Source organism: Heloderma suspectum, chromosome 12 (assembly GCF_057233095.1).
Source record: "Heloderma suspectum isolate Gila_16-S chromosome 12, 16-S_ref, whole genome shotgun sequence".
NCBI classification, from domain to species: Eukaryota; Metazoa; Chordata; class Lepidosauria; order Squamata; family Helodermatidae; genus Heloderma; species Heloderma suspectum.
The window spans coordinates 1,441,772-1,468,097 of record NC_139469.1 but is presented as its reverse complement, the minus strand read 5'-3'; the positions used below and the strand labels follow the sequence as shown (position 1 = coordinate 1,468,097).

Below are 26,326 nucleotides of genomic sequence, written 5' to 3'. Positions count from 1 at the left end.
TACAAGCCCCGCTGAGTTGAATGGGGCTTATTCACAAGCATGTATAGGATCGCTGCCACGGCGCGGCAGAAGCTTCCGTGGAATCGAGCCCCACTTCATCCAATTAGGGGCTCTAGTCCACAAAAGCTTTTGCCACAGTAAGTCCCTCGTTTTCATGTCAAGTTGGTGTCGTCGTTCCCGTTCTGTTCGGCGGTAACTGTAATATCTTCGATTTTGTTCGCACGAACGGGGCAGTGATGTTCTAATGTCTGGATGTGAGGGAAGCGTCATTTTTAAGTTTACTAATCATAGATTAACCCATAGTGTCTGGATTCCCTTGTCATGAAATAATTATTCAAAATGATGTCGGCACACAACCCCAGCAACTCATGAGATAATTAATCGGCTGCCGTTACATGTGAACTGGGTCTAACTGGTAAACTTGCTGAACTTCAAATGTTATTATTAAGTATTGCATAGCCGCCGGGAATGATTTAAATCTTGCTTGATTTCTCGGCTCCCTGGTCAGTTATGCAGTTCCTATCTTGTCCCTGCCTCATCCTTTGTGGCAAACTCTGCTGGGTTGCCCCAGCAGATCCCTCCGCCACAGACGCTGTCTTTGCTAGGAGGGTGTGTTCTCGTTGCCAGCACCCAGCGCCAGCACCCTCACAGGCCCCTCGGTGCAGGAGGGGGGCAAAGCCACAGTGCGTGGAAGCTGCCTGAGCACAGCTCTTTGGTTTGTCAGTCTTTCTTGCAAGTCCAACTGAAGCGCTAATCAATCGAAAACATTGTTTGGCTAAAAAGGTGCCCCCAATTAATCAGGCAGCTTGCAATTATATATTTAATATAAGTAGGGATATAAAGTTTGGAGGACACATAAGCACCATGTTGGAAGAGGCATTCCTTCCTTCCTGTGTGTGAGTGGGGATGCCTCTTTTACGACTTTTCAATTTTTATGTATTCATTTCAAATTATTTTTAGGCCACCTTTAAGGGTAAAACTCTGCCTGCTGCAATACATGCACCATCTAAAAACGTTTTTTGATTTTCTTATACGCAAATGTATGCATATTTGACCAAGTTCGTATGATCGCTCAACTAAGGTTTGTTCACCTGGGTATTACGCCCAGTTGCAAAAATGCAACCTTCTGCACCACCGCCCCGGGGGGGGGAGCGGTGGTGCGGACAGGGGATCTTCCCCCTTGGAGAACAGACCGCTGCGCCCGGCACCGTCCGATGCGCCCCACGAGGGCCCCTGGATAGCGGCGTCCGGGCTGGGGGGGTCGGGGCGGCGGGCGGAGCGCGCCGGGAGGGCGCCAGGCCGGAGGCGGCTGTGCGGCGGGCGGGGCGCGGCGGGGCGGGCTGCGGCTCCCGCCAGCCCCAGCCGGCGCGGCCAACGGGCGGGGCGCGGGGCCGGGGTCCCCTCCGCCGCGCGACAGCCTGCGCAGGAACCGGCCCTGCCACGCGGGCCGGGAAGCGGAGGAGGCGAGCGCGGCTCCCGGCGAGGGCCCCCCCGCGTAGGCGTCCCGAGCATCCCCGCGCGCGACCCCGCGCGGCCGCTGCGGGCCGCCGGCCGTCCCCTGCGCGCGCGCGCGCCCGCGAGCCGCGCCGACCCGCGCCGCTTCCGGGGCGCCTCGAGAGCCGCTCCGCGGTAGGCCCAGGCGCGCAGGGCGGCCAAGGGACGCGCCCCGCCCCGCCCCGCCCCGCCCGGGCGAACTCAGCGGCACGTGCGCGCGCGCAGTCGGGCGCCTCGAAGGCCGGCCTGCCCTCTCCGGGGGACCCGCTCGGGGGAGGAGCGAGGGCGGCGCGGCGCGCGCAGGCGTCTGCGGGAGCGCGCGCCGCCGGCGTCTCGGGAGCGGCGCCAGCCTAGATGGGAGCAAGGCGAAGCTTTCAACGCAGGCGCGGTGGCCAAGTGGTAAGGCGTCGGTCTCGTAAACCGAAGATCACGGGTTCGAACCCCGTCCGTGCCTCGCAGTCCCGGGGAGCCCCTTCCTGCCCCGGCGGGCGCGAGAGGAATCGGAAGGGCTCATTTTTAGGGCAATTTAGCGCCTGAAAGCGAAAGTTTGACGAGGCGGGAGGGGGCGGGGCGGGACGGGCGGTTCCCACGTTCAAGCAAACACGGAACAAGAGCAGGCTCCACGGGTGCCCGAGGGGGCGGCCCATCCCGGAGCAGCGCAGGCGGGCCTCATCGCCCGCCCTGCTTGCACCCGTGCGAGAGATGCATTTCCCGAGGGAGCTTTTTGCGCGGCCCTTTGCAGGGGAAGGGGAAGGGGAAGGGAGAGAGTCCGCGCGAAAGCTCGTCTGGATGCGGAGCGCGATGTGCTCTCAGGCCGCGCGCCGACGGATGGGGCGGGGAAGCCCTGCCGCTTGGCTTGCCAACTTCTTTTCCTTGGCCCTGCTCCTGCGCCTTTTATGGCACCCCGCCGTGTAGTTGCAGCTTTTCCCGAGGAACACAGGGAAGGCGGGAGGGTGGACCTGCAGAACGGCTGCCTGGCTTGCTGCTCCTAAAGTCACAGGAGATCCGTGTCAGAGAAAAGAGAAGTTGGCATCCAGACGTGTTGCTACGGGGAGCGCCGGGTGGCGCCGCTTTGTTCTCCCGGGTCTTTGGAACCTGCTTCTCGGCCAGAGTCCGGGTCAGATGACTTTGGGTGCAGGATGCAAAGAGCCCTCCGGGTAGGTTTGAGCGCAGGACTGAACTCCCTGCATTCAGTTGTATGTGCCTCTAAGGCTGCAATCCTGTGCACACTTCCCTGAGAGTAAGCAAGCCCCATTGAACATAGTGGGACTTACTTGTGCGTAAACAGGCGTAGGACTGCGTTGTGTGCCTCTCTCTCATTTATCACTTTTATTAACTCTTGTGTATCTGACTATGTGCCTTTAGAGGCTGCCTACATATTTAGTGAGCAGCAGCGTATAACGTTTACATTTTGTAAAAGCCCCGTGGCACTGGCGTGGCCTTTGGAAGTCCTGCAGCTGTAAAGGTGTATTTAACCTGCGCCTTGCCCTTGGGGCAGGCTGGTTCAAAAGCTCTAAGGCTGCAATCCTATGCACACTTACTTGGGAGTAAGCCCTACTGAAATCAGTGGAGTTTATGTCTGAGTAGACGTATATAGGATTGCAGTTAGATTTTTTTAAAAGAAATCAGTGCAGATTATCATCCCTGCAGGCATAGTTAGTTGCTTATTACCCCACTTGAAGCTTTATCTAGCCGATGAAGATCATTCTTAAATTCCTGATCAGTTCAGCATTCATCATTTCTAAAAGGCAAGGCTCTAGTCCTCCTGATAGCCTGGTTGCAATGGATATTCACCTACATTTTCCAGTTGCAATAGTCATTTGTAGCCACCAGAGGGCAGACTTGCAGCACCAAATATCACCTGCTCCAGGTTTAGACTGGGTGATAGGAAACAAAACTGACTCACAAGGCAAGGAGATGCACAATGGAAATTGAATGCTGCCTTGATGATTGCATTTCTGGAAGGGCAGGATCCACATTTAAATAAGTAAACCAGCTTCAGACTGGTTTAAATTTGTAGTGTAAAAGTGCCTATTTCCCCCATTCTTGAGTGAATGCGATGCTGGAATGTATCTCTGAAGCCTTATACAGTGAACATTGCGGTCTCATCTTCGGGTAGGGCTTCCCCTGCCCATGCCAGCTGCACAACAGATAGAAACTCAACAGGTGGATCTTTTGTCACTGTTTGCTCTCTCCAGGGCACAAACGCCACACCTGTTGAATTTTAGGTGGCATCTAGGTGGCTCCTTTGTCACAGAATTCTTGTTTGCAAGTCAAACCTCACATGTGACCAGCAGAGGACAGCAAATTCATCTTGTTCTGTGTTTTCTAAAAAAATTATCCTAGGCACATCCCATGAGCGAAACTAAACAGAGTGACACAGGGTGGGGTGGGGAGATTAATAGGGGCAACAGAGAAGTTCTCATTGGCCCTCACCCCCCTTTTTTTATTCCCTAGGAATTCTCCGAAGTATGGCCTCTGACTATGTCTAAACAGGTAATTATTGCTAATTAAACTGGGAGACCAGCCCTTTCAAAAGGCTTGGATACCAGTGGGAAGCCAATGCTTGGCTGAAAAGATACTTGCTGGGAGTGTTCTTGGTGGAATGTTCAGGATTTTACAAAGTTATGTATTTTGTAGCTTTCCAGCGGAGAGGCTTTTTGTGAGCAGCATGTTATTAAATGCTAGCTTTTGCACAGAATTGAAACTCACTGGGCCACAAAGCCAGGCACTAGGGGTTTAACACTGGGAGAAATTAAGGGAGCTTTGCACATGGCAGGCTGTTTATATACGGTGGCTTAACATTCAGCACAAAATTGCCCTCCCCCCCTCGTGGAAAGGTTTATTTACTTTTCTCTATTCACCCTCCCCCCAACTTCAATCCTCTTTGCCTCTGTCCCCCAAACAGCAACCTTCTCTGCTGTTGCTAGGCCTTTTGTACTAGCAATTTACTCTGAGCGGCAGGAATGTTCAGAAAGATTCTGTGACATCACAACTGCTCAGCCAATGGCTTGCTAGTGCGTGCGGCTCATTTCACTGTGCAGAAGCAACTGCGGCATCAGAGCATGTCAGCCAATGGCTGTGGAGGCAGTGCTTAAGCTGTGCACAGGGTCCCCCAGGGCTCTGGCCTGGCACTTGCTTCCCTAGCTAGGGCTCCGTAGGTGTTGTATGAAGTCATAGCCAAGAGGCGTGTGCCCTGGACCAGGTACAATGTGCTCCCCCTTCCCCTCTGAGCAGCCACACCTGGCCCGGAATGTCCGGAATGAACAGGGAAGGGATTCCAGCCGTGGCAGCACTCTGGGGCTGCTCCCTGCCGCTGCCTGATAACGAAGGGCCGCCTCGGTCTACAGACACTGATAAACATTACTTCCCATCCCTCCCGGTCGCAGCCACTGCCAAGCCGAAGGCCCCTGGCCTGCTCCTCCTCCCTGCCGCCACCCTCTGCTGTTTTCCCTGTGGCGAATTGTGGGCTGCAGGCTGTCGGGGCCAGGAGCTGCCCTGCCCGGGAGGCTTTGCTCTGAGCGGCTGCAGACAGCTCGTCCCAATGAACAAGCCGAGGGGGAGGCAGTCGCTGCTCTCCCCCAGAGTTTACGTGAGCCCCAGGGCGACGGGGGGGGGGGGGCGCCTGCGCGCTTCCAGCCCTAGATCTCATGAGACGGAGGTCATAGACTGTTCAGAAGCAGTCCAACTGCTGGGCGGGGCAGAAAGAGGCGCTTCTGGCCAGATGTGTTTGCAAGGCTGGGGCGGGAGTTGCCCCGATGGATAGGACCCCTGTCCAGACCTCCGGCTTTCTCCTTGGAGGCCGTTCCTAGGAGGGGGGGGGGCAGCGCCGCTCTTCGCCGTTTCCACCCGCCGCCCCCGGTTCTCCCTGCCCGGGCGGGGCCAGCCTCCCCGCGCCGCCGGCCACACCCCCCTCGCGAGAGAATCGCTGCCCCGCGGGGCAGGCAGACGGCCGGGCCGTGTGGCGCGGCCCGGGAAGCTCCCGGGGCCCTGGGCGGCCCTCCCCGGCGCCTCTGGGCGCCCCCGCTCCACGCAGGGGGCGCCCCTTCCCCCGCCACTCGCCTGAGCCACGCGTGGGAAGTGGAGGCGCCCGGCAGCCCTCCCCGCCGCTCCCGCCTGGCCGCGGCCCGCCGAGGGCCACACGCGGTAAGTCCCGCGCCGCTCGCCCCGGGGGCGGTCCGCGCGGCGGCGCGCTCGCCTCCGGCCGCCGCCAGGTGTCTGCGGGGCGGGCTGGCCGGGGCCCCGCTCTGCTCGGCCTGCCGCCTCCGACGGCGCCCCTCCGCGGCGCGGGCGCGGGCCGGCCGCCGCCAGACGGGCGGAGCACCTGCCTGCCTGCCGGCTCAGCCCCCGCGGCCCCGGCCCCGCCGGCCGCAGCTGCTGCCCCTCGCGGGCGCCCGCCCCGCCCTCGAGGCCCGGGGATCCCCGCCCGCCGGGGTGGCTCGCGCTGTCCCGCCCCCGGCCGCGAGGCGGGCAGCCCAGCCTGCTCGGACGTGCTCGGGGCGGCTCTCCTGGCCCCGCGGCCGGCCCCAGAGGAGCCGTGCCGCCGGGTGCGCGCAAGCCAAGCCGCCCCGCCCCCCCCCGCCCAGGCCTCAGCGGGAGGCCCGCGAGGAGCGCCGCGAGCCCTTCCCTGCCCTTGGGCGCCAGCGCCGGCTTCTCGGGGCCGGACTGCCTCCACATGGAGGCGTCGCTCCTCCGTCATAGGGACTAGCGCCCTGGATAGGTCTTGCCTCCGCCTCCCCCAGGAATGTGTTTCGTCCCGCTTGAAGCCCAGCAAGGCCACCGGCCGGCCGCGTCTTGCAGCAGTGCGCTCCGTGGATTAATCACCTCGTCCGGAGAAGGAGGGGCACCTCTTGCCGGCCCTGCATCCCCGCCTCGCACCAGGTGACGCTGAGCTCTAGCCTGATGAGCGGGGGAGGAAAAACCCCTTTCCCTGCGTCATTTTAGAACCTCCCCCAATCCCCTTTTTTCAGCCAGCATGTAGTGGCGAGAGTGCTGGGCTGGGAGCCGGGAGATCCGGGTTCTAGTCCCCACTCGGCCATGGAAGCTCCCTGGGTGACTTTGGGCCCACCTCACAGGATTGTTGTGAGGATAAAATGGAGAGGAGGAGGATAATGTGAGCCGCCTTGGGCTCTCCTCGCAAGAGGAAGAAAGGCAGGATACAAATGCAGCAAATAAATGCATCATTCCCAAGGTTTCTCCTTGCAGGGAGGGGTGGGCTGTTCGAAAGAGAAGCCTAGAAAGGCTAGAGGTTTCCCACCATCGAGACCCCCTCCCCACCCTGCACCCCAAGCACACCCTGAGTCAGACGGGCCCTACTTAAAGGTGGTCTGGAGGAGGGGCACTCGGGGGTCAACGACTCGCCCTTGGCCTGCTGAGAGCGTTGGCTGTTGGGTGGGATAGGCATGTAATAAATGCAATACAATAAAATAATCTATTTTGGCACCTGCCGCTTTCAGGTGCACACGTGCTATGGCATCTTAGAAACCTGCATGTGTGAGCAGTGTTTTATTTCAGCTGCTGTAAAGAAGAAGAAGCAACCCTTGGATTTTAATATGACTCTCGCTATTGTTTCTAGTTTCGTTTTTGTTTTTTAGGTAGTATGTTTTGGTTTTCTATTGCAATATTGCTATGCAAGCTGCCCTGTTCACTTCCATTAAAAGGTGTGGAAATGATGCTGCTAATACTACTACTACTAATTGTAGCCACCATGAAGCGGATAAAAGGCCGTTATTTGGGGCCTCCGTGCATGGATGTGCTGGACTGCGACTCCCATGATCCCCAGCCAGCATGGCCCGGCATTATGGGAGCTGCCGCCCAGCACCTCTGGAGGGTGCTGGGTCAAGGGAGGCTGCTGCGGGAGGCGGCGGGCTGGGCCAGGCGGCTGACGGCGCGGGGGAGGCGGTTCTGCCTTGCGGCCCTGGGGGCGGCTGGAGCGGGAGGCCGCGGGGCGGGGCGGGGCGGGGCGGGGAGCCGCAGGGACTTGGTGGGCCGGGCGGGGCGGGGCGCAAGCGGCCTGCGGGGGAGCGCAGAGGAGGGTCCAGGGATGCCCGCCGCCGCCCCCGCTGCGCCCAGCGGGGCCGCCCGCCGAGGGACACGGCGGGAGCGACGCGCTCGCCTGACTGCGCGGCTCCCGCCGGGGCCCGCGCCGCCTCCCCCGCCCGCTTTAGCCCGCCCTCGGGGGAGCTGCCGCCGGGCTGTGAACGAGGGTCGGCGGCTCCGCGCAGGGCCCCGGTCCCGCTCCGCGAGGGAGAGCGCTGGCGCGCGCGGGGGGCAGGCTGCCTCTGCCCAAAAGTCATCCTGGGAGCGCTTTGGAAAATAAGTCAACTCTTGCAGGCCGTGATTCCAGGGTCGGGGCTGTGGGGGCGAGGTGAGCTTGCGTTCTACCCACCTGGCCCACGAAGTCCCTCTTCTGGGGTCGCCTTTCTCTGCAAAGGAAGCCTGTTTCATCTTGGCTAAGACAGTGGAACGGCGTTTTCTGTTTTGATCGAGCTGCTGTGAAAATACTCCGCATCTCAACAAAATAACCACACCTCGACATTACTACTGGCATGGCAAGCCCGTCTTGGTTGCCGCCAGAACTTTGAACGTGAGCAAGACATCCTTCAGTTAGTCAGAGGCTTTGAGATATTTTCCTGTGTTCATGTGTGAAAGTCTGCTGGAAAAAATATTCAATGAAGTGAGAACTCCTGCAGCACCCAAGGACAGGATATCTGATTTGAGAATAAGAAGTCAAAAGAAAGGCAGATCAAAATTCTTCTAGCTGTCCTTCAACCATTAACAAAGTTAAATTTCATTCATTACACATGACAGCTTTGTGATGTTTTTCCTCAGGTACTCCTATGCACTTGTCATTAGCTTGGTGGTGTTTAGGTATACCCAGTGGCTGGCTGGAGGATGCTGGGAGTTGGAGTCCAACACACCAGGAAGGTGCCAGGATGGAGAAGGCTGCCCTGTCGAAAGAACTCTGTGTAGTCATCGCAAAACACCTTTTGCCAGTTTGTACAGATTTTTTCCTTATAACCATGTCCATTTTTAACATCTTGAGTCTCCCAAAGGGAGCATTTCTCAGCTTGCTAATGAGGCCTGTGATTGTGAAACGTCGGCTCTGCTGAATCTGTTAAAAGCAAACTGGAAAAGTCTCAGACACGTCTGAAGCATGTTGAATTTGCTTTTGTGGGCGTAGGGAAGTAGCAGAGAAAATGCTTCAGCTTGCCCGTAAGCCTTGTGGGAGAGAGAAAGCACGGTGTATAAAGAGGCAGCTACAATCCTGGATCTTTGGGCAACTTTGGGGCCCCTGTGGCAGCCCATGCTCCAGAGCACCTCCTTTGAGTAGCCTTTTGCTTCCATGTGCATGGCGATTCCCAGGCCCTGCTGCCTGGCCCCCAGCCGTGTTTTCAAGCTCTGTGGCAGAGAGTCTAAAATCCTGTTGCTGCTCTGGACAGCTGGATTGCAGCACAATCCAGCAAGCAGGAATGGTTTCACCTCTCCCCTACAGAGCTGCGTGGCATGGACGGAGGGTGGGACATAGGGATGAACCTCTTGGAGAGGTGGGCCTTGGAAATCCACCCTCGCCCTTTCGGGGCCTCTCTCCATGTCTATTTCTGCCTCTGATAAGCATTCATTTCCACTGATTATCTCGTGTTCCATGTTCGTCTCATTCATAACGACCTGTAACATGAGTAGAACTGGCTGTGTGAGATGCCCTGGCTTGTGGAACAGCCTTGGTCGTCCACGAGGTCAGTGAAACAGCTGAAGGAACAGTTGTTTAAGGTTGCACTTTGCACATCTGGTGAGGTGGATTCCAGTCCACAAAAGCTTACGCCAACCTGGCGCCCGCCAGATGCATTGGACTATAACTCTCATAATTCCCCAGCCAGCATAGCCATAACAAATGTGTCATGGTGCAACCCTATGTATGTTTGGGGTGCAATCCTATGTATGTTTGGGGTGCAATCCTATGTATGTTTGGGGTGCAATCCTATGCAGGCTGGGGAATGCTGGGAGTTGTAGGACTTTTTTCTGTCTAAACGTGCATAGGATGGTGACCAAAGTCTTCCAGGTGTCCCAAGACTCTCTGTTTTTTCTGCAGCAAGCGAACGTGGCTCCCCCTCTGGAAATGGTGATGGTTTCATGTCTGCGCTGGGCACCAGTGTTCAGATTGCATTCTGGGTTCATTAATGAACCCCTGATAAGGTTCTGGTCGGAGAAACTGCGGGGTTCTTCCAGTTTCTCTGATCAGAAACTTCTCAGGGCTTCATCCGTGAGGAGATGCGCTTGTCTGCCACTCTTGGATGTGCACCTGTGGCGAAGTTGTGGGCCTGTTCTAGGCCTGCCGTCTTGCCTGATGGGATGCCCTCAGGTGGGTTGGACTGTGAGTCATGCCGTGCCCAGCCAACGTGGTCAGTGGCCCTGGTGCCAAGTGGGAAAAGGCTGTGCTGGGATGCAGGTTTTATATTGGCTCGCCACTGGGTCTCAGCCTGGCCTGAGGGGGATGGCAGGAGCAACGCCACCACCACTGAACGTATGGTTAGAAAAATGAGGAAGTGGGGCCTTAAATGCCTGCTTGGGATGAATGGTGGGCCCCATATCTGACGAGGTGATCTGCTGAAAGATGCTGTCGGGGTTCATGAACCCTCGAACGTGGCCCAAGTTCCCCAACAATGTACAAGTTTCTGAGATGGGCATATGCACAGTGTCTTCAGACATTTTGGTGCAGGTCAGGCTGGACCTTGGGGGCCAACATGGAGGGGCCCCCCCATGACTACCCAGAGAATGGCGGGGGATGAAGGCATCCGGGCAGCAGAAGCAAACTCCACTGTGTTGCTGCAGCCGTGGTGGTGCTGTGACTTAAAGGAGTTTGAAATGCAAAACTGCACATGCTCCGAGTATTTATTTAATCAGGGAAAGAGGTTTTGTGTTGTTGTTCTGATGTATGAGGAATGTAGAAGGACTTGTAAAGTCATGGAATGACTGGGGGGGATGTTGATGGCGCTGTGTGCTTCACAACGGAAGTAACCTGAAGTCACCCTGCCTCCCTGCCGCCAAGACTGTTAGGTCCAGGGTCTACAATTACCTGGTGGTGCCACTGTTCAGAAGGCCAGCCAGTGCGGCCGAGGCTTCCTTGGAGGTGGCACGCCTGGGAGACCGAGGCGCGAGGGCCCCTCCGCAGTCCAAGAGTGCGTTTACATGCCCCACCAGCCCTTCTGCGTCAGTGGGGATAAGTGCTAGTGCTGGAATGTTCCATCGTGGCATGGGATTCAGTGCTGTGTCGGGGTGCGCGTGGCCATGCCCACCCACACCCGACATGCAGGGTGGGTGGGCAGGTGGGAGAAGACTGCGTGGTGGTTCGCGGTGGACCGCTGCAGCCAGATGCTGACAAGGTCTTTTTGGCACTTGCTCCTTACCGGCCTCAGAGCTATTTTGAGGCAAGGTGGTGCATGAACGCGGGGTGGAGGGGGGGACAGGAATGAACTTCGCCCCTGCCTCCCCTCAAACTGGCTTAGGTTCCCCGGATGAGAGAAGGCTGGGGCATGCCAGTGAGACGCCGGGGTGCCCTGGGGCGGCTGAGCTCCACTGGAGGCGCTTCCCACATCAGAGCCGGTGGAGGTGCCTGGGCGAGCGTCGAGGGAGAATGTGAGGGACAGGGGCATGCCTCGGGCCAATGTGGGCGGACAGCCGCTGGGATTCTCCTTGGCTCCCTGCCGTGAGTCCCCTTGGTGGCAGACCTGGGCTCGTGGCCGCGTCATTGTGGCTGAGAGAAGTTAGTTGAGAAGGCCTGCAAGTCGTCCTCTTTTTTTGAACAAAAGAGTTGGGGCTCAGCCCTGGCCCAGCCGTGGTGGGCCTGTGGAGCTGCCTGGTAGACCGACTCAGAGCAGTGGCCCGTCTCACCCAGCAGCACAGCTTGCTCTGGCCGACAGCGGCTCTTCCAAGGTCTGGGGGGGCAGGGGACAAGGCAAGCGAGACGCGGTGCTGAGCCGTGCATAACTCCCCCTGCCAGGGTGACTCAGCATCAGATGTAGGCAGAGGCCTTTCCTAGTTCACCGAGGACTGAACCTGGGACGTTCTGTGGGCAAAGATGTTAGGCTGGGGGGGCGGCTCCAAGTCGGGAGAGCTCGCCATGGACTCTGTTGCGTTGGGGGGGGGGGAGTTTGGGATGAAGCAGGTGCAGGGTGGTGCAAAAGGCCTGCTGTTAGGGCACGCAGGCGGAGAGCTTAGGGGAGCCTTCCCCAACCTGGTGCCCTCCAGATGTGTTGGACTGCCATTCCCATACAGAGCTGACTTCTGTAAACTGCCCAGGAAGCTTCGGCTATGGGGTGGTATAGAAATGTAAATAATAATAATAAATAATAATAATAATAATAATAGTAGTAGGCCAAGGCATCTGGAGGGTGCTGGTTGGGCACGCAGGTTTAGGGCTTGACTCCTGCTCCTCTGGGCCACATGCAACCCAGCCCAAGACCTCGTCCGTTTCTAGATTGGGTGCTTCTAGTACAAACATTGTTTCTTCACATTGCACCGTGCTGCTGCTACCTGCCCTAAGCCCCAGGAACAGGACAGGCTCTAAAGCCTTTTTTAATGGAAACATGGGATGGTCTGCACACGCATGGCTTGGTGTGATGCGCCATTGCAACTTCTTATTCTCTAGGCTACTCAGAAAGGTGAAATGGGCGCTTTGCTCTGCTATTGTGGACTCCACTGTTTTCAGCCCCAGACCATCTGCTGATTTTGGATCAAAGCAACTATGCAACACACAAAGGGCTTTGTGGTGATGGTGGTGGCAGTGGGACGCCTGGGGCCGGCTGGCTGAGCTGCCTGGCATTTACAGAGGGGTGCGGGTGCAGGCAGGATGATCGCGGGCTGCTGGGGTCTGCGCTGCTGCAGTCAGTGCTGGCCTTGTGTGCAGGGCCCCCGAGAGGCCTGCGGGTTGCCAGAAACGGAGATGGCTGAGGTCAACCTCTTAGGTGCTGGCCTTGCATGGCATCCTGGAGTTGCCTTGGGTCCTCCGAACTTTCCATGGCCTGGCCTGGCCTGGCCTGGCCTCTGGGTCGTCCCTTGTCATGGTTTAGGGACCCTGCTGAAAATGCAGAACCTGAGGATAACAGACAGCTCTCCTGTGGAATCCGATCCCAACATTCCCATCATCCCCGATACTCCAGCCTTTTCCCATATGGCTCTTCACCGCAGGGAAAATGAGGGACTTTTGGGGGCAGATGTGTTTCTTCTACCCTACCATAATGCCCCTAAAAATCCTTATTGCTCTTGCAGTATTCTTCTGTGTGGCTGGACCTGGCTGGCCAACTTCTCGAAGATGGGGGCCTGCTGGTGAGGGTGCAGCTTTGTGGCAGAAACGCTAAAACCCCCATTGAACATGCTTACCTTTGCCTTATTTTTAGCCCTGACTAAACGCGGCTGAGGAGTTTGCATGGCAAAATGGGTGACCACCCGTTGATCAACAAGTTTTGGAAGCTGTAAATCCCAGGAATGCGTCCGTGCCTCTGACTGTGGGCCCCTGGGAGGGGGTGGGGGCGAGGATGCCGGGAGCTGGGCTTTCAGACATGTGCTTCTTGTTTAGCAGGTCTCAATCTGAAAATGATGGCTCAGGCAGGCTGCCCCTCCATGTCCAGCATTTCTTGGTCATCCAGCTCGTCTGTTCCTGGACTGCCCTGTTCTTCCCACGGTACTCACAGAGTATCTCCTGAGGGGCTGCACCAAGGCTGCTGTCTCAAGAGATGGATTTTGGATGCCGTTGAAGGTGGGAGACAAAACCACTGGACTCCTGGGGGGACAGCCCAGCAGGAAGGATGTTCTCCTGAAAACACCCCCTCTATTTCTCTGGGGGTTGTGCAGGAGAACGTTCCTCTGGGTTGGGCTCTGTGTTTTTTAGGTTATGGATGCCATTTGGATCTTGGCACCAGAATGTCCCAGGCACATCTTGCGAGAACTGGTTGCTCTTCTGCGCTGTACGGAGCGAGGGTCGCCGACGTCCTCTGCTGCGGCAAGGGTTGTACTGCCCCTGTCCGAAGCTCTTCATGACCCACAAAAGCGCCCAGTGTTTTCAGTCACAGGGGCATGAACTGGGTTGTCGTGAGCTTATGTGAGAGAGAGATACTCCATCAGGCGCACCGTGTGAGCGGAGAAGGTGTGTGTGTGTGTGTGTGTGTGTATGATGGGCATGGAGCAATCAAGCAAATGAAGCGAGAATTGGACATCTTGGTGAAAGCAAAGAATCGCAACCTGATAGCAGGGTTTGCTGGGCATGAGCACAGGACATAACCAAAAAGTTTCCCAGAACACCAAAGTATGTCAGGGCAGCATGGCTGGAACCAGAATGCCCTGGAACAAAGCCAGGAAGTGCATGCAAATCCATGCCAAGAACGGAGGTGCTTGGAGGGGGGGGGGGTCTGGTTCTCAGCAAGGTGATGTACCCTGATGCATACTCAAGTTTCAATTGCTGGAAAGCCGTGTACTTTTAAGAGGGACTCTCTTTCAGTATCTCACATTACTAATGATCAGTGCCTATCAGACATTGAAAGGGGGCTGTGCTGTAGCATGCATACCTACTTCAATATCAGTGGACCCTTTGAGGGATGAGAACCAGGGAACTGATCAGAAAAATCCATGTGCCGGAGGAAGGTGTGCATGTTGTCTGCAAAATGGGAGAGGGGGGGTGATGCCCCCCAGCCAAAGGGCATTCCTAGCTCAGCAGTCCACAGACCAAAGTGGTCTTCTCCCCCACCACTGGACGCCTTGCCCAAAAGCCCGAGGGACCCCACAGTGGCTGCTGGGTCTGGATGGCAGCCCCTCTGCGTGGCTCCTTTGGATGAGGCAGGCAAGTGGGGCGGTGTTGCCCGCCAGCTGCTGCTGGCAGATGTTTCTGAGGCTGCTGCTCAGAGTGCTGTTTTGTGCTGCGTTCTGACATGGCAGGGCTCAGCAGCCCCTGAACCTCTTTGCTGTGCCTTCAGCTTTGAGGGGGGGGGGGTGTCGAAAAGAGGATCTCCTGAAGGCCATGTAAAAAAGGAAGCACAATTGCCCTATCTTCCAGTTTACCCCCGAAAACCTAGCTGGTGCCTGAAGGCAAATCGTCTTTGCCGTCGCTGAATAGCTGAGGGGGCAGCAGATGAGCGGCTGTCTGCGAGCCAGTGGCTGGTGCAGGCTGGATGACGGGAGCCACAGAGGACCTCTGGAACGCGGTGCCACGTGACGATGTTGCGAAAGGGATCAGGCAGGTCACAGAGGCCGCGTCTGTCTGCAGCTGCAAGGCGCGACTGGCAGGAATAGAAACTCCTCATTCGGGGGCGGCGGCGTAGCGCCGTCGCAGAGCCCTGCCTTGCGCGCAGGAGGTCCCAGGTTCCCTCAGCAACCCCAGGCAGGGCTGGGAAAGAATACTGCCCGAAACCCTGGAGAGCTGCCGCGGCTGGCCCGCGCGCGGACAGCACTGGACGGACCCGGGGCTGCTGCCGCAGAAGGCGGCTGCCGACGTTCCTGCCCGGGGCGGGCCGCCCCCGGTTTCCAGGCGCTGCGCGGGAGGCGTCGACGCGACTGCGGCGCCTGCTTTGGCGCTCGGGACGCGCAGCGTGTCCGGGGCGCTGGGCCGGGGCGGCGCGGCCCCGCTGGCCCCGTCCGCTCGGGGCCGGCCCAGCCCGGCCCGAGCGCCCCTGTGAGAAGAGGCGCCGCCGTTCTCCGCGCGGGGCGCCCCGAGGGGGGCCGGCCGGAGCGAGCCGCTGCAGCGCGTGCGGCTGGGGTCCCCGGCCGGGCTGCCGGGCCGCTCCGCTCCGCTCTCGAGCCGGGGCCGCGCTCCCGCGCGCCGGCAGCGCGTCCCGCCCAGGGAGAGGCGCGCGACCGGGAGCAGCGGGGCGGGCGGCGCGCCGGGCCGGGCCGGGCCGGGCCGGGCCGGGGCCTCTCTCGGGGGCCGCCGCCGTCCGAGCTTTGCCCGTAGCAGGGCGGTGAGCGCGTCTGTGCCGGACAAGGCGGCCCCAGCGCTCCGTCCCCGGGCTGCGGCGCGCGTTGTCCCGGGCCGGGCGGCGGCGGCGCCGCGTTCCGGCGGGCGCGGGGGCGTCGTCCAGGCCCCCGCCGCCGCCTGCAGCGCCCCCGGAGGCGCGCCCAGGCGCGGAGAGGGCCGGCCGCTCCTCCCGTCCGGCGGAGGCGCGGGGCTCCGGGTTCGCGTCAGAGCCGCTCAGGACCCGAGCGCTCTGCCCCGCGGGGCGCCCCGCAGTCCGGCTGCGACGGACGCCTGGCGCGGCTCCCCCGGCCTCCCTGGCCGCGCCCTTCCGCCTGAAGGGGGCGGGGATCCCATGACTTGGGACGGCGGGATGCGGGGCCGGGGGAGACGCGGGGGGGCGCCGGCCCCCGCGGCTGCAGCGCCCCGCCGGCAGCCTCCGGCGGAGGGGAGCCCCCCCCCCGCTTCTTTCTTTTCACACTCCGGGGTGTGGCTTCGAATATTTAGGAGCTGTTGAGCTAGATGCTATTTGACTTGGCTGAAGTAAGCTACATTTTTTCCAGTGTGCTCTATTATTTTAAACCCAAGTTGTCATTTCAGGGCAATACTACATTGATCGATTGAAGGGCTGTTAAAATATTTGACTTGCTAATGTTGGAGCCATTTTCTGCTGGGATATTAAAAACTGTACAGTTCTGATACATTACCACAATATCTCTACCACGAGATAAGGCAAGCTCCCCACCCCGCCCCAGATGATGGATGTAGGGCTCCATTCAGGGCTGTAGAGTGGGGAACAGATATTTTTATTATTAAATTTATTAATCGCCCATCTGGCTGGTCACCCAGCCACTCTGGGCGATGTACAACACACAATAAAAACAGTTTAAAACAATAAAATTCTACAGTAAAAACATTTTCTAAAATACCCTAACCCACCCCAAACGCCTGCCTGAACAACAGCGTTTTTAATGCACGACGGAAGCTCATTAAAGAGGGGGCATGACGGAGTTCCCTAGGGAGGGAGTTCCACAGAGTGGGGGCCACCACAGAGAAGGCCCTCTCCCTCGTCCCCACCAGTCTAGCTGTCCTGGCTGATGGGACAGAGAGAAGGCCATCCGAGGCTGATCTTGTTAAGCGGCCTATCTGGCGCTGCTGGAGGCGCTCCTTAAGATAGGCTGGGCCGGAACCATATAGGGTTTTAAAGGTCAAAACCAACACCTTGAATTTGGCCCGGAAAACAACTGGTAACCAGTGCAACTCCTTCAGCACTGGAGTGATGTGATCTCGCCGGCGGCTGCCTTTAATCAGGATGGATGCAACATCACATCAATCCTGCACGTTAAGATCTGCCTCTGAGGGCCTTACCTGAGTTAAGGTAGGAGGCGCATGACCTGCAATAGGGCCTTCTCAATTGTGGCACCCCAGCCTTGGAATGTTCTTTGCAGGGAGGCTCGCTTGGTGCCGGCTCTGATGCTGTTTCTGTGCAGAGCCTTTTAATTCACCCAGGCCTTCAGGCTTGTATTTTTGTGCTTTGATTTTGTATTTATTCTCATTGCTGCTCAGTTTCTGCTGTTTTTATTGTATTTTAACAGTTGTTTAAAATTACGGAAGCTTTGGCTTGAAGAGTGATAGGTATTGAAATGAACCCTATGAATCTATGTTATCAACTGCTTTGGAAGGAAAGGAAGGAGAAAGTCCTTAAGATTTATTCTTCTTTATTTTAAAAGAATGTTTGTAAATTTATTATTTCCCTTTAAAAATACCTCAAATGTTTTGTTAATCCCTGTAATACAGCAACTAGGATGTCAGGAGAAGAGAAAGGGAATGGCTTGCAACCGATGGATCCCAATGCAGGCCCAGAACAAAAGAACGGATCAACATGAGAGAGGTGTACAAATTATGCCTGGTGTGGAGAAAGTGGGCACCGTCTTTCTCCACACCATGCTTAACTTCATAAACCGCTGCCAGGTGTTTATGATCCACCTGGTCATAGGCTTTCTCTCCACTAGGCAGCCCCGGGGTTCTAGCCTTTCCTAGCCATTGCACCACCAGTGGCCTGCGTGGCCTGCTTTAGCACCGCTTTGCAGTCCACAGGGCGAGGCCTGAGGCATGTGAGCTGGCAACCTACCGTGCCGGGCCAAGTGCCGGGCCAAGCGCCGGGCCGCCATCTCATTCTCTGCAGTTGCAGGCTGGCCACAGAAATGGGAGCTCTGTGGAGCCCGCAGGCAGCTGTCTAGCCGAGGCAGCTCCGCTTGCAGCTTGGGGGCTCGCCAGGGGCTTGTGCTGTGGCCAGAGCCAGGGGCTTGCCTTGAACCCCCTTGTGCTGCCCAGCGCCCAGGCAGCACGGCCTTTGGCTGGCTCTCCTCTGATCAGAGTGGTGGCTTGTCTGTTGGCCAAGCCCCATCCCACTGCCGCTGCTGCTCCATGGCTGGGGGTTAATTTTTCACAACCTGTTTGCCTAATGGAGGGCAGCGGGGAGTGGCAGTTGGATGAATGGGGCTGTTTGACCCAGGAGACTTTCAATCAAACTGTTTTTAATCATTAACTGAAGTAGGCCGCTGTCAAACCACAAGAGGCAAATGGTTTGGGGAGGCGACACTCTGCCAAAGAGGGACAGTCTGGCTGCTGGGCGGAATGTGCCATTTGGGTGGAACACAACTCAAGATGTGCGTCGGCTGGATCAGTGGGAGCCTTTGAGCCCCCCTTGTAATCCATGTGGCATTGTCAGCATGGGGGCCTTTGAAAGGGCCTCTCTGCAGGACAAGAGCAGCTCCGTTGGGGAAACTCTGGGCCGCCATGGCTCTGGATGGACGGGCTCTCGGAGTTGTTTATGGAACAAGGTGCAAGCCTTTCGGAGGTGGCCCAGCCCTCACAGTGAGAGACATCTGATGGTTCTGCCATGCAGCTTTCAGCAAATAACATTCCAAATTCCTGTTTCTTGTTGAAAGGCTTTTAAAAGATGTCAACAACCATTTTATTAGCGATGGTTTTGGAGTGGGGATGAATGGGAATATATATCCAATTTGAGTGCAAATCTGTTGCCTTTTTGCAGCAGAGCTGGGACCCCTTTTGGAGTGTTTTCCACTCCTCTGGGGAGAGTGCTTGTTTCTGTAGGAAAGCTGCCTTGCACAGAGGCCGTTTAGTTCTGAAGAAGCGTTGCTGTGATTTCCTGGTGGCAGACAACTGTGCATTGATGAGACTGAAGCCCTTTGGCCTGCCCAGGTCCAGTGAGGGTGAACTTCTGGTGGGTTCCCTCATGGAGGTTTGGCCTGGGGGCTGAAGGTTGACTAAAGTGCTCCTGCACATGACGGGTCCGGTGCTGGAGCACGTCAGAGGCAGGCTGACGTCTGGATGACCCTCCTTGCTGGGTGGGGATTCGATGGGCCCAAATGCACCAGCAAGCAGCGCTGCTGCTCAGAGACCAATCGGCTGAGGGGCACCAATGGGGCAGAGGGGTTCCCCAGAATCCTCAGGGATGTCGCAGAGGAGCTGAGGCCCAGTTGTTGACTCAGATGGCACAGCTGCCCAGGGTGCAAAAGAACCGGGGGGTTGAATGGCATGACCTCCCAGTTGTAGGATCTCATTTCTTACTCCTCCAAGAAATCATACAAATGGAAACGCTGGAGAGAGATTATGCCTTTAGGGGAGATTTGCAAATATCCTTCTGATCAGGTGTGGCCTTGACTTCAAGAGCTGAGTCTTCCACATTTTTACAATTAACATTTTTGAGGGTTTTTGTCCTGCTGCAGCTCAGCACCGTTGCCAGAACGGGGAGGCGGGGGCGGAAGCGTGAGCATAAGCTCTGGACAATTCTCCCTAGTTTCTCAGGTTAGTTCCGTGGCACCTTGAGGTGCGGGGGCAGCCTGCCGCTGAGCCCCCACTGGGAGGGCCACTGTGGGGAGAGCAGTTGCTTCCCGGCCCTCCTTGGGGGCGCACGGAGAGCTCCTGGCAGGCCGCTCTGGGAGGCGACGCCAGGGAGGCTCCCAGCCCAGACAAGGGTCGTCTCCTGCAATTGCCCTGCCCCAAAGACGGCATTTTGTGAGTGGCCCAGGCGAGTTCGTCTTCCATTTGGAGTCTTCCTGCGTTTTCCCACCACGCCCTCCATCTTTCTTTCTCACTAACAGACATCTGTTACTGAGGAAAATCCAGCAGAGCTGCACAGGGCCTCTGGATCCGCATTGATAGGAGCTGCCTGTGTGGAAGTGCCCTGGCCCAGCCTTCTCTGACCTGGGGCCCTCCAGAGGTTTTGGGCTGCAACTCCCAGACCATTGGCTGTGCTGCTGAGGCTGCTGGGAGTTGGTTCAAAAGATCTGGAGCAGGGTGCTGGCTTGGGGAAGGCTCCCTGGATGGACGCCCCTCGGTCAGACCCAGCAGGGCTGTTCCTGCGTCTTCCCCAGCCTGGTGTCCTCCAGACTACAGCTCCCATCAACACCAGCCAGCACGGTCAATGGGCCTGCTGCACGGGGATGACGAGGGTTTTAGTCCAAACATGTCCAGAGGGTGCCAGGCTGGGGAAGGCTGTCTTAAGCCATCTCCCTCAAATTTGCTTTGCAGTGCGCAACAGACTTTTCAAAGCAGACTTCCGTGCGCAACAACGAAGGGGAATAACACGCCATCCTGGGGAGCTCCGCCCCCTTTCAGAGAGGCTCCGCCCCAGACCACGAAGGGGCCCAGCGGCGCAAGACCCCTCGCCCTGGTCAGCGAGAGCTTCTGCGTACAGGCGGCTGGGGAGCAGGCTGCTCGATGCGCCCACTGCAAAGGCGCTGGCAGATCAGTCCCCGCCGTCATGGACCACCGAGCGGCCCCGAAGGCGGCCCTACCGTTAAAGCTGAGGGCCGGGCAAGGCGTCTGTCTGCCGTGGCTCGTGGCCGTAATTGGCGCGGGCGCCTTGCCCCCTCCGGAGAACCGCGCGCGCGCGTCTGAGTCTGAAGGGGAGCTCCGCAGCCCGCCCGCCCTGGATCCGAGGCACCGCTCCGGGTGTGAGGAATGCCCCGGGAGGTGCAGCCATTCCCTGGACATCCGGGGAGCGGCGAAAGAGAATCTCCGTCAAAACAGCGGCTGGGGCGCCTTTCCTTGCCGCGGGAGGCCGGGCCTTCTGTTCGCGGCCCGGCGCGGCACGGCACGGCCAGGGCCGCGCGCGGTTGCGCTCGGAGCAGCTCTCCGGCCGCGGCAAGGCAGCTGCTCGCCGGCGCCCTCGCCCCGCCCCGCCCCGCGGAAGCGCAGCGCGCGGCGCGTGCGGGCTGCCCGGGCCTCGGGCTCGGCTCGGCTCGGCGGTGCCCGCTCCGCCTGGAGATGCCGGGCCTGGGCCTGGGCCTGGGCGCCTGGCGTGCGGAGCAGGGCTGCGGCCCCTCCCCAGGGAAGCCCTGCCGGGCGCAGGCCGCCGACGCCACCGCCCGCCCTGCTCCCCTGGTGGCCAGCCCGATGCCCCACCGGGGAGCGCAACGAGCAGGGAGCGGGGGCGCTGTCCTGCCGCGGCGCCCCGGGAGCTGGGACTCGGGCGTGCAGAGCCTGCGTGCCACGGCCGAGCTGTCTAGGACTGCCCCGCCCGCGGCTACGGAGCGGCCGACAGTCCCATGCCCGCCTCCCCGCGCCGCGCCTCCGGCAAAGGCCCTTTCCCGTCGCTGTGGCTGTGTGTAAACCGCTGGACGGGGGAGGAACAGCGGTGTCACAGGGCAGGACGCCCGAGGCCGACGCGCGCTGGGCAAGGCGGCTCATGCGCGGAATGGGCTCCCGCCAGCCCAGCCCTCTGTCCCCGCAACACCGCAGAGGATGAGCTGGTGCAGTGCTCAGCCAGCCTGGCAGCACTGCGGGGGCCGTCGGCTCGCCCTGCCCTGCCCTGCCCTGCCCTGCCCTGCCAGAAGCCCATGGTCCGGCCCGCCTCAAAGGCCAGGCCAGAGTCATCCCGCGAGGCCTGCCCTTGAGCAGTGCCGCAAGGCGGGAGCAGGAGGCAGCTGTGCCCGGAGAGAGGCGGGGCTGCTCCACGCACCCCCTGGTGCCGGGGGGGGGGCTGTGAGCCGCCTTACGGGCACCCGATGCCGCCTGCTTTACCTGGGCGGCAGACACCTTTCGCCCCTCACTGCAGCCAGTGGAGAGGCCAGCACCCGGGTGCGGATGGGGCCCATGCTGGATGCCATGGCCTGCCTTTGGGCTTTAATGGTTTTCTGGCAGAGATGTTTAATTGTGGTGGTACTAGAATCATAGAATAGTAGGGCTGGAAGGGGCCTACAAGGCCATCGAGTCCAACCCCCTGCTCAATGCAGGAATCCAAGTCAGAGCATCCCCGACAGATGGCTGTCCGGCCTCGTCTTGAATGCTTCCAGTGTGGGAGAGCCCACCACCTCCCCAGGTAATTGGTTCCATTGTCGTATTGCTCTTACAGTCAGGAAGTTTTTCCTGATGTTCAGCCGGAATCTGGCTTCCTGTCACTTGAGCCCATTATTCCGTGTCCTGGACTCAGGGATGATCGAGAAGAGATCCTGGCCTTCTTCTCTGGGACAACCTTTCAAGTACTTGAAGAGTGCTATCATGTCTCCCCTCAGTCTTCTCTTCTCAAGGCTAAACATGCCCAGTTCTTTGAGTCTCTCTTCATAGGGCTTTGTTTCCAGCCCCCTGATCATCTTTGTTGCCCTCCTCTGAACACTCTCCAGTTTGTCTGCATCCTTCTTAAAGTGTGGTGCCCAGAACTGGACACAGTACTCCAGATGAGGCCTAACCAGTGCTGAGTAGAGGGGAACTAGTACTTCCCGGGATTTGGAAGCGATGCTTCTATGAATGCAGCCCAAAATAGCATTTGCCTTTTTTGCAGCCACATCATATTGTTGGCTCATATTCAGCTTGTGATCGACAACAATTCCAAGATCCTTCTCGCTTGTAGTGTTGTTGAGCCACATATCCCCCATCTTGTAACTGTGCATTTGGTTTCTTTTTCCTAGGTGCAGAACTTGGCATTTGCCCTTATTAAATGTCATTCTGTTGTTTTCTGCCCAGCGCTCCAGTCTATCCAGATCACTTTGAATTTTGTTTCTGTCTTCCAGGGTATTAGCTATCCCGCCCAATTTTGTGTCATCTGCAAATTTGATCAGCATTCCCTGCACCTCCTCCTCCAAGTCATTCATAAAAATGTTGAAGGGCACTGGGCCCAGGACTGAGCCCTGCGCTACCCCACTCGTTACCTCTCCCCAGCTTGAGAAGGTCCCATTGATAAGCACTCCTTGAGTCCGATTCTGTAGCCAACTGTGGATCCACCGGATCGTTGTTTCATCTCGCCCACTTTGAGCTAGTTTGCTCATCAGGATATCATGGGGCACTTTGTCGAAAGCTTTGCTGAAGTCGAGGTATATTATGTCTACAGCATTCCCACGGTCCACAAGGGAGGTTACTTGATCAAAAAATGAGATCAGATTTGTCTGGCAGGACTTGTTTTTGACAAATCCATGTTGGCTTCGAGTAATCACGGCATTGTTGTCAAGGTGCTCCCAGATGGATTGCTTTATGATCTGCTCCAGAATTTTCCCAGGGATTGATGTCAGACTGACTGGTCTGTAGTTCCCAGGTTCCTCCTTTTTACCCTTTTTGAAGATAGGGACAACGTTAGCCCTCCTCCAGTCACCTGGCACTTCCCCCAGATACTCTCATAGCACAAATAACAAGGCAGACTTCAGACTTTGCTTTGGACAGCTTTCCTGAGCATTCTCTCTCCCTCCCCTGCCCCAGCCCATTTCATTAATTGCTTATGGTATTGTTGACGAGCAAAATGGTTTTCTAGCAGTAATTTGTTTATTTATTTATTTATGTAATATTTCTGGATCGTTTACATTAAAAGAAGCGTCTAGGCAACGTACAGAACAATACAGTAGAAGATCATAGTAAAGGACTGTGCATTGCTACTGGATACTGAAGACGGGATGATCTTTCTGGGAATGCCAGTTGGAACAAGGTCATTTTCAGTGGGCACCCCCAACCCAGAAAGGTTGGGGGTGCCTGCCTAATTTGGGGTGGGAAGACGTTCCAGTGAGTGGGGGCTGCACCAATGAAGGCCCCGTTCCAAGCCCTCATGGACTGGACTTCTGATATCTCAGGCACCTCCAGGAGGGCATTTCCTGATGAGTGCAGGGCACAAACAGGCAGGAGTCAGTGAAGGAAGGGGCGTGGATGTTGAGGGCTGGTGCAGCGTAGCAGGACCTGTGTTTTCCTCCCTAATTCATGGATTTATACTAATACAACAAGGACAGTGCAGAATAAAAACCAGCAGCATGATCACTTACAGCAACAACAGCTCAACACAGCTTAAGAGGATTAAAGGGCCTGGAAAAAGACTGCGCCTCCCAAGTTATGACTTTGCCAAAAGAATCCTGGGCACTGTTGTTTGAAGTTCTTTGGCTTCACAAACAGAAAAAGGGGTCACAGGGAGAGGGGGAGACTATTAAGCCAGCTTCATTCTGGAGCATGGCTACAGTTTCTGCAACGGCCACATGTGTTAATTTTTCTCATATGCTTTCTTTTGTGGGGAGAGGCTTGTGGGAGCATTTATGTGTTCTAATAAGGGCAGAATGAGGCCATGGTCACCACATCCACCTCATCCCTCTGTTGCTCCACGCGAGCATTTCCATCCTGGATGACTGCGCAGTGCCTTTCTCTGTTACCTCAAATTCTGTTCTTTGGCACTGTCTAACTAGCAGTCTTCCAGAGTTGTTTGTGGATATTTATTTACTTATTTACAAGGTTGATGTACTGCTCTACATCCAATAAAATTCTCGAGTGGTAAACAATAAAAAGCAAGGGAAGCAAGAATCAAAATACATAGTTTAAATATTTAAAATCATTTTGTGTGAATAAAACTGTGGCTGGATAGTCAGGGAAGGCTTGTTTAAATAAAAATAGCTTCAGCAGGTGCCAAAAACTAACCAACCTCAGTGCCTGCCTGACATCAACAGGCCTGGAGTGCCTCGGAGATGGAGCCAACACATGGCAGGCTCTGCTTGGAGCAGACTCCAAACAGACCACCACAGGTCCATGCAGAACAACCAGGAGTGCCTCAGTGGATGACCTCAGTCACCAGGAGGCTGGTAAGGGAGAAGGCACTCTCTCAGTTACACAGGTCCCAAATTGTTTAGGGCTCAAAGTCTTTATGCATATGAGAGCCAGTCTCAAGTTTTACTACAGCCATTTTCACAGGCAATGCTTTCATCAATTTTTGCATTTCCCTTGTCTATAATGCAGATGAAAATCCTACAGTAGCTGATGCCATTTTAAAAGGGTCGTTTTTAGCAAAGCTCACACGTACTTCCTGCACAGAAAAAAGCTTGCCTTGCAAAAACAAGTGGTGAGCTACGTTAGCATGTTCTTCGTCTTGCATGGTTTCAAGCACACCCTAAAGATCTTTTAATGTGGATAATTTAAACTGAAACTAACTGTTTGGTACTGTTCTGTTCAGTACATGTAATTATGGATGTAGATTAAATTCTCCATGCTGTGAAAGGGGGTGGAGGAACAGGAGAGAAGCACCCCCATTTCTGCCTAAAAAAAGGAAACTATGAGCAAAGTGGATGTGCTGAGAGGCGAAGGATCTGTGGACATGTGGGACTGATGAACTGGAAGTTCCGGAAGAGCGCTCCTCTTAGCGGAGAGTGTAAGAAGCGGCAGGAGCTTGCTGCAGCATGCGGCTCATGGGAGGAGTTACTGTACAGTTAGCCCTGGCTAACAAGCAGGCCCCTCTTGCCCTGTAACAGAAGAGCGACATGAGCAAGGGCTTCCTGTGCTGTTTAAAGGGGCCACTTGTGAAGCACCAAGTGTAGTTTTGGCTGGATGTCTCCATTTCAGTTGTCTTGCAACCTGGAAAATATAGGTGGCTAACTGGGAAGTTAAAATGAATATATCCCTTACTCAAGATCCGTCCTCCGCTGGCTGTGTTATGCCACTACCAACAGGACACCAAGCTGGGCACTCCATGTGGCACACTCTGTAGTTGCCCTTCTGAGCGGGGTGGCCTGAGCGTCTGTGAGGAGGCACTCTCTCGCCAGCGCTTAGAGGGCTGAGCATGGAGCACACCTGGCACAGTGTCGGGTTTGGAGTCCAGGGCAGACAGGAAATGGGCAGTGCCGGTCGGGGGGGGGGTTGCAGGGGAGGGGTGGTGGGGAAGGGTGTGGTAATGTTTTTGGTGGCAAAATCTGGCAGGAAAGAAAATTGGTGGTAGTCGTGAAAGCTGGTGATGGCTCAGTCACCGGCTGGCTGCAAGGGAGACTTCTGAGAGCCACCTGGGCATCCCACACTGGAGGCGTTCAAGACGAGGCTGGACAGCCATCTGTCAGGGATGCTCTGACTTGGACTCCTGCATTGAGCAGGGGGTTGGACTCGATGGCCTTGTAGGCCCCTTCCAACCCTACTGTTCTATGATTCTATCCTCCGTGTACTCTAATGCAGCCTTCCCCAACCTGGCACCCTCCAGATGTGTTGGACTACAACTCCCAGGGGATTCTGGGAGCTGTAGTCCAGCACTTCTGGAGGGTGCCAGGTTGGGGAAGGCTGCTCAAATGTATTCTAGAGAGTAATGCCAAGTTGGAATATATGTAAGCACAGGGGTCTGCGAGACAGAAGGAACTCCTCCTCCAGTGCAATGACTTCTTTTGACACGAGCAGATTGCAGCTAGTTTAATGTAAACAACCAAAATTCTTGCAGTGGAAATGGAGACAGCCTTTTAGCCTGGGAAAATAGCAGCATAGGTCATAAGTGCAAAATGGAGCAAACTTTGTTAGGGTTAGGATTACCTATCTGAGAATGTAAAGGAAGCATCTGAGAGAAAGCATGGACTGTCCAAACTGGGCAAACAACATAGAGTTAGCTGGGCTTAAAAAACCCCCACCGTTCAGGAAGGATGAGCTGGAGAGTTGGATCCT

General features: G+C 56.9%; 2 protein-coding genes and 1 non-coding gene across 7 annotated transcripts; all 3 read left to right on the top strand.

Moving 5' to 3' along the window:
- The first annotated feature begins 1,365 nt into the window (after positions 1-1,365).
- LOC146336411 (uncharacterized) lies at positions 1,366-22,478 on the top strand. Of its 5 annotated transcripts, XM_084818040.1 has the most exons (3): positions 1,366-1,893; positions 3,952-3,990; positions 13,070-22,478. In XM_084818040.1, the coding sequence occupies exon 3, from the start codon at positions 19,881-19,883 to the stop codon at positions 21,204-21,206; it is 1,326 nt and encodes a 441-aa protein (XP_084674166.1). In that variant the 5' UTR covers positions 1,366-1,893; positions 3,952-3,990; positions 13,070-19,880; the 3' UTR covers positions 21,207-22,478. The 5 variants fall into 5 exon arrangements, with proteins under 5 accessions (XP_084674166.1, XP_084674163.1, XP_084674165.1 ...); XM_084818037.1 differs by lacking the exons at positions 1,366-1,893; positions 3,952-3,990 and adding an exon at positions 5,422-5,640 and having other exon boundaries at positions 6,237-22,478; XM_084818039.1 differs by lacking the exons at positions 1,366-1,893; positions 3,952-3,990 and having other exon boundaries at positions 5,422-13,246; positions 13,379-22,478.
- On the top strand, positions 1,877-1,948 carry TRNAT-CGU (transfer RNA threonine (anticodon CGU)). Its single transcript has one exon. It is a non-coding gene; the product is annotated as a tRNA-Thr (tRNA).
- On the top strand, positions 3,190-8,633 carry LOC146336412 (uncharacterized). The gene is made up of 4 exons (XM_084819180.1): positions 3,190-3,242; positions 4,971-5,086; positions 5,150-6,375; positions 8,326-8,633. Exons 1-3 carry the CDS (start codon positions 3,190-3,192, stop codon positions 6,193-6,195), a joined length of 1,215 nt encoding a protein of 404 aa, XP_084675306.1. The 3' UTR covers positions 6,196-6,375; positions 8,326-8,633.
- Positions 22,479-26,326: the final 3,848 nt, after the last annotated feature.

Coding starts and splice junctions, on each gene's coding strand:
- LOC146336412 (XM_084819180.1), top strand. CDS start 3,190: ATGAAGATCATTCTTAAATTCCTGATCAGTTCAGCATTCATCATTTCT. Junction 3,243..4,970: donor GCATTCATCATTTCTAAAAG/GCAAGGCTCTAG, acceptor TGTGGGCTGCAG/GCTGTCGGGGCCAGGAGCTG. Junction 5,087..5,149: donor TGCTCTCCCCCAGAGTTTAC/GTGAGCCCCAGG, acceptor AGATCTCATGAG/ACGGAGGTCATAGACTGTTC.
- LOC146336411 (XM_084818040.1), top strand. CDS start 19,881: ATGGGCCTGCTGCACGGGGATGACGAGGGTTTTAGTCCAAACATGTCC.